The 6,881-nt window shown below is 37.6% G+C and overlaps 1 protein-coding gene across 1 annotated transcript in view; it reads left to right on the forward strand.

The window, feature by feature from the left end:
• The first annotated feature begins 6,501 nt into the window (after window positions 1-6,501).
• Window positions 6,502-6,881, forward strand: part of LOC122342846 (liprin-alpha-4-like) — a 6,857-nt gene continuing 6,477 nt past the window's right edge. Inside the window, exons 1-2 of the mRNA XM_043236982.1 lie at window positions 6,502-6,536; window positions 6,645-6,735. Of these exons, the coding sequence (XP_043092917.1) occupies window positions 6,502-6,536; window positions 6,645-6,735 (126 nt within the window). The remainder of the gene's footprint in view (window positions 6,537-6,644; window positions 6,736-6,881) is intronic.

The raw sequence follows: 6,881 nt of genomic DNA on the forward strand, positions 1-6,881 counted from the left end.
GGGGCTTTGAGTAAAAAAAACTGGACTAGAGAAAAGAACAAAAGAGGCCGTTGGTAAATAAGCTGCAGAATAACTGGTCATTTCACCAAAGCTTTTCACGCTAAAAACAACCGAACTCATTTATTTTCAACGAGAGCTTGCAAACGTTCGTCCAAATAAGCAGCGACTACCAATGGGAATGAAGAAAGTGGAGCACTGTGAGCAATTTACCGCTGTATACAATTTGTCTTCGCCCACATAAAGCGATGTTAAAAAATGATGCATGGAAAACCACGTCGGCATTCTGATTCCTTTGATTCATTCATTGATAGTCGTTCATCTTGTTCATGGTGTGATGTATCGTGTGCTGCTGCAATTTATATACAAACGCTTTGCCCTAAAGGTTGTTCATTTTAAGCAGCAAGAAAACTGAATCATTGTCAAAATGACATCTTATTTGAAATGACAATACATCTAATTTGTGATAATTTGCTCGCCAGGAGTGTTACGTAATCTACCAGGAGGGATGCTTATTTATGACCAACCTGGCAACACTGAATACCGCGAATGTTTTGGGTAATAAACAATTTTTTCCGAAATGTTAAGGGGGACATTTAAAAGTACCGTTTCCATAATGTTTGCAAAAAGATAAAATGGATTCAAAGGTCATTCAAGACAATATCAGGCTCATTTTCCTGTTAATGTATAAAACTATTGCTATTATCATTATCATTATTAGGCGGTCTATTATTATTGGGCTATTATTATTTACAAATGATGTGCTAAAAGAGACGTCTTTTAGACATCTTTTCTTTTAACAGCTTTGAATGAACATCACAGAACTGCATCATCCAAGAGCATTTTGTGTTGTTTATATCACGTTAACAAAAAACCCAATGATGCTTATTCTTCTTCATCGTTGTAATAAAAACATTTGCAGGTAATAAGTCATCAGTCTAAAACAGGACTCGTCTCGGTGTGCTTGGTCTGGAGCGCCGATGACTTATGTATCCGTTTAATTTAACTTTTAGCCCAAAATATGAACTTAGGCAACCTGAAAATACTTATATCTTTAACGTGTTAGTTTACGTCAATATAAATCTACATTTCCACGCACAGTCCTAATAGCGATGCATGACCGCTCTATCCAAGTATATGAAGTAGCTGTTTTAAATATTAATTGACCAGTCAGTTTTTTTCAGTATGTTTGAAAGTATATTATTTTGGTTATTCTCTCTCTCTCTGTTTAAAAACGCCAAAGAATATTGGGCTGGCGATATGATTATATGAAAATGACCATATCGCCCGACCCTAGTGTATATTTAATAATAAATATGCACAGTACACGCACACATCATGTAAGCAAAAACCTTTCTTTGGATCGATTAATCGTTTTACAGCACTAGTAAATATACACTGATCTAATGGCAATAGTGTCTGTTATCATGTATTAGGGTGGATTCTGTTAAACGCTTCCCTTTCTGCCACAAAATGGTGCATTTTAATTATCTTCATTTAAAGGCTTTCCTCATCAAATATCGATTTACGTGAATAAGTGATACATATCGTGGAACATTACCTGCCTTGGACTGTTATTTTTAAGTCCCAGTTCATTCCTCACAGGTATCTTTCGTAAATTGATCTTTTACTTCTGAACTCTCTCTCTCTCTTCCTTTTCTATGCCCTTTCTTCTCCCTTTTTCTCCTTTCTGTCTTGCTGCAGTGGGTAGATTCTGTGTTCTCAGTCTTAGAGGAAACAGCAGGAGGGGCAAGCCCTGGGCTCTCTCTGTATTTCCAAATAAAAGAACAACAGAAGATAAAAGCCGGATGGGCTGGAGAGGGCAAACGGAAGACAGATGGAAGGGAAAGGGGGTGAGAGATAAAGGGAGATGAGAAAGAGCGCTGGCTGCTGCTTGCAGTTACATATTCACACCTGAAAAGGGCAGCAGAGATACAGCTCAGTCACGACTTAAACACAAAGAGGAGGACTGCGAACAGAAATAGCAAGCTAACATGTATGCAGAAATGCAATTAGTATCTTGTTTGCATATTAGGAGTGGTTGTGATATGATTTCTATTGAAACAAAACATTTCAATGTCTCGATGAAGCACCGTTCAATATTTCCCCTCATGCGTGTTGCTGAACTTGTTTATGTATGAAGTGGCTGACTCATGCACATTATATAGTTTAGCGTATAGCTAATAAGCCATCTTCTCACACTGGGTTTCCTCCTTGAGCCTGGTTCATATTTAGCACCCTGTTCAGGTAAGGCCGTTGGTCATTAGCAAACACAACTGCAAATCGTTGTCAAGGAAAGCAAGGCGCTTACATAAATCACAAAGTAATTAGCAAACGCAACTAGCTCTTTGGTAAGCTAACTGCTAATCGTGGGAATTCACAGTAGAAGTCTGCTGGAAGTGCTTGTGTTTTATTTTAAAATGAAGAAAGCACCTGGATCTAGATTGCTTAGCCAATTGAATGTCTCTGAGCTGCTATTGGAGCATTAGAGAGCGGCGTTTAGATTGAGCGCTTTGGCTTATTACCCAAAGCACTTCGGCAGTCAACATGTAGAAGTGCCTGTTGCTTTACCAGAGCCAGTGGAAGCGTGAAAGATCACAATCATTTTAGGACCACAGGATATGACATTTAATGTAATGATTTTACATTGACCATGGCAGTTACTAGGGCTGTGTCGGTGATGTCCGCTTGTTGCATTAGCCTTTCTGTCTTTTTTCAGGTCAATGACGCTACATGCACATACATGCTACGCGACTCACTGACTTATTCTGCAGGTTTTTTTATGGAATTAGTCAAGCTAAAACATGATGACATGCATTCTTGTTTTTAAAAACCAAACAATCCAAATCTATAGTTTAGAAACTAAACTGCGTAAGATTTTTTTTTTTTTCAGACAATTTACAATGGGGATTTTCTGTCAAATGTTGCAAAACTGTGTTGAACTGCCATCTTGAACTGTCAAATTATTTGAAAAATGCCAAAAGAGGTGAAATATTTTCTCTGAAACAAGCTTTAATGTTATTATGCCATTTTACTTCTTAATTAAATGTATTTGTTTTTATTTTGTTTTGTTTGTTTTTCTTGAAGTAAACTGAGTAAAATATCTCAATTAAAATACTGGTTAATTAAGATTATTAATCTTCTTATTAGAAGATTAACATTTATATTTATTAGTTGTTAGTAAAGTCCTATATTGTTAGAAACAATGTTTAATCTGCTACTTTCTACTCAAAGAAAACTACAGACTACAGATTCTAAAAAAAGAAGGCAGCATATAATAAATTGGAATGATTTGTGAAGGGCCGTGGTGGCACTGAAAACTGGAGTAATGGCTGAAAATTAAGTGCTGTGTCACAAAAAAAAAAAAAAATTATATATATATATATATATATATATATATATATATATATATATATATATATATAAATAGAAAACCAATAATAGAAAGTGCAATCATGTTTCACAATATTACAATTTATCTGTATTTTTAATCAAATAAATACAGCATTAATGAACATTTCATTTATTTGCATTCAGTTTTACAGTTTTCTACTGCATTATACCTATATTAAATTAATCCATTTCACTTGTCAAACATATAGCACAATTTTTGTTACTAATATTTTATCACTGTTGATGGCAAGTAGTTGTACATTCAAAACATGCTCTGAAATTAAAAATATTCTGATTAGCATGACATTTGTGAAAGGTTCTACAGATCCTGCTGCTAGTTATTGGGATGGTAGGTTGGAGCTGGCCATTAATCTAATACACATAAAAGCTTCCCTCACACACACAACACACACACAGCCTCCATGGGCCTTTAACATTTGTAAAAGGTCTTTGTAACTTTGACATGTTTCAGAGAAGACATGCAGGGCCTTGAGGCAGCCTGTGTGTTTGCTGTGATATGTGTATTGGCTTGAAACCCGTGATGCATGAGGATTTGTTGTCTTTCCTAAGACGTTTTTACTACTAGACTTCAAATCGTAAAGTACCAGCCTGTACACACACACACACACACACACACACACAAAACTCTCCATGGCCTGTGGAGAAACACAATCCCTTTCCTGTCAGGTGTTCAGATTCAGCTGTTGGATCAGTTCTCTACTGAACATGGCATGAAGGCAATCACTGCCCACTCACTATCGGAACCAATTCAGACTCAACACTCCAACTGATCATTCAGCCACACATTGTGTCCAGCACACCTGAAAGAGCCACACACCACCCAATCCAACACACACCGCCACAAAGCCGATGAGTCTGTGAGCTGTAACTTATATACAGGATCACCATTTGGATGTCGGCATATATCTGAGCGTCATTAGACTCAAGGGGTTATTGTTGTTAAGGCCTTTGATTAGGAAGCTTGCATAAATCGGAGGGTATGAAGTAAGTTTGATTTGTTAGACAGCGTTACTAGGCATGGATTCATGCGGGAGTCATCGGTTTAGATGGGATACAAAAGATTCAAAAGATTTATTGGCTGTTTCACAGAAAAGAACAATAGAATTTACTTATTAGCAGTTTGTTCTGCCCAGGAAAAAAAAAACGAAACAAACGAAGAATTGACAAATAGTGCTGGACTTTGCACTAAAAATACAATAACCCGTACACCTCAATGCTGTAAAAGCATCTAAAGGTATGCTTGTAACTCTATGCCAGAAATACTCAGGTTAGACTAGTGCTAATAGCTGAGCAAATCTGTGTGAGTTTGCTGGTTGATGCACCTTACATCATATATCAACCCAAAAATCAGAATCATCAAAAATTCCAGAAGCTCATCATCTTATTAACATTTTTCAACAAGTATTTTTATCTAATAAACAGCATTTGGTGCAGTAGTTTTCACCTGTGAGTAAGTTCTATTTGAATATTCTAAATTATTCCTGTGAAGAAAGCCTGAATTTCCAGCATCATTACTAGAAGCCAGTGTCTCAATCATCCTCAGAAAATAAATCTAATGTTTTGATTTATAATCATGCGTAAAACAGTTGTTGAAACAGTCTTTACTACTTTTTCAAGATTCTTTTGATTATTAAAAAGTCAAAAAGAATAATGTTTATTCACAGTATATTTTTTATAATAATAGACTACTATATTTCAGATAAGCTTGTGATCAGTATTTGTTTTTCAAAAGAAATGAATACTTTTCTATTTCCTAATAGTTTTCAGATCTAGACAGCCTAGATGATAGACAGTATCATGAGAATTTTTTTAACTGTACATTTTTTTTGGCACTCAAATTTCTGCCCAAATTTCATCTAGAGCTTGTAAAAGATAGAGGATTACTGTGTTTGAAATAATAATACCAAGGAGAGGAATTAAAATAATATTGAATTATGGAAATCTTGCAAAGTTTTGCTAAATTTATGCAACATACCACAGAATTTTAATATACTTTATAACAAAAATGCTAATGATAAAGATTCTGATCATTGGAAATCATTATGGTAATACAGTTGATAAATTTGACTCAGAACAATCTTGACTTGATTCAGCTGAGAAGTCGCGTCATTCCATCTTGGTGTTTACGAGTTTCTCCTTAAATCTAGGTTTGATGTGTTATAAGAGGTAGCTGGACGAGCATGTTGCTAGGATATTAATTGATTACTCCGTGATGTAACAGCGGCGGAGCTGTTTAGGGATCATTTCTCACGGTATACAGAGAAATGACCAAGAGAACGCACAGAGATCGAGGAAGGGGAGAAAGAAGGATGGGGATGCATGATGTTCAAACCAGAAAAACACTTTATGACTCCATATAAAGAGCTCTGAGTACAGCAGTGCAGGTGATGGAAGCTTGATAGAGGGAGTTTTAATGCTGTCCGTATTCTCAGCTAATCTCGCGTAGATGTGGTCAGCTCAGTTGTGAGCATTTCATAATTCTGGGTTATTCTTAAAAGGATTTAGTCAAATTTAGCTCCACTGTCCAGCATATTTTAATGAAATGTCTTTGTTGGCCTGACGACGGATTGGTATCCCTACCGAGCGGATTTGTCTTTTTTATCTCGACGGAGCGATCAGTTGCTGTTACGCCGCAGGTGCGGTGGAAGATGGATGATTTGACTTCTCACCACCCTCTGTGCCGAGATCAGTCAATAACCTCGCCTGCTGGTGCTCGCCGCCATTCCTAAAACTGTCCTGCGCATTAAGAGAATCTTGTTTACTGTCTGGAAGTGTACATGATCCTCCGTGATGCTTCAGTTTGTTTGGATTGAGCGTAAGCGGCGGAAACCAGGGTTTGTTGGAATCAAGGTACTTTCCTCTACAGGTCTCTCTACCTTTTAATTTCACGCCATTCTAGTTCCCATCACTTTTTACTTCTGCATGGTCGCTCCCAAACATCCCATAGCAACACATTTCACAGACTCCAGGCCTATGAGGGTCCTTCAAGCCCAGGCTGCCTTTGGCAGTTCTGGAGCCAAGCGTGCAAAGAGCAGACAGGAGAAGTGGGCGTGCGTAGGAGTGTGTGTGTTCCTGTTGGTGTGTTAATTGATGCAGGAGGCTGAGCTGCCAGATGAGTTGGGAAGGTACTGATCTCCTTGCATCTGCTTTCATTATGCCAGACTAGGCCTCCATACTGGGCTTTGTAATGTAAGGAGAACGGTAAAGACGATGTGTGTATCTGTGTGCCGCAGAAAAATTCTTCTTCAGTATACAGATGGACTCAGTAGCGCTAAACGCAGGCTCTCAATCTTACACTGTTTGTGTTCACTGAAGAGGAACGAGGTCATGCTGTGCTTAAAGTGCTTGAGCTTAGGCGCCTGGTGTTGGACCATAAAAGTGAGAGAGAGAGAGAGAGAGAGACAACAGGATGTTTCCTGTCTCTCTGCAATGCAGCAGATTTCTGTTGGTTCTTATACTTGTTAAAACCA

This window comes from Puntigrus tetrazona, chromosome 4, assembly GCF_018831695.1.
Source record: "Puntigrus tetrazona isolate hp1 chromosome 4, ASM1883169v1, whole genome shotgun sequence".
In the NCBI taxonomy this organism is placed as follows: domain Eukaryota; kingdom Metazoa; phylum Chordata; class Actinopteri; order Cypriniformes; family Cyprinidae; genus Puntigrus; species Puntigrus tetrazona.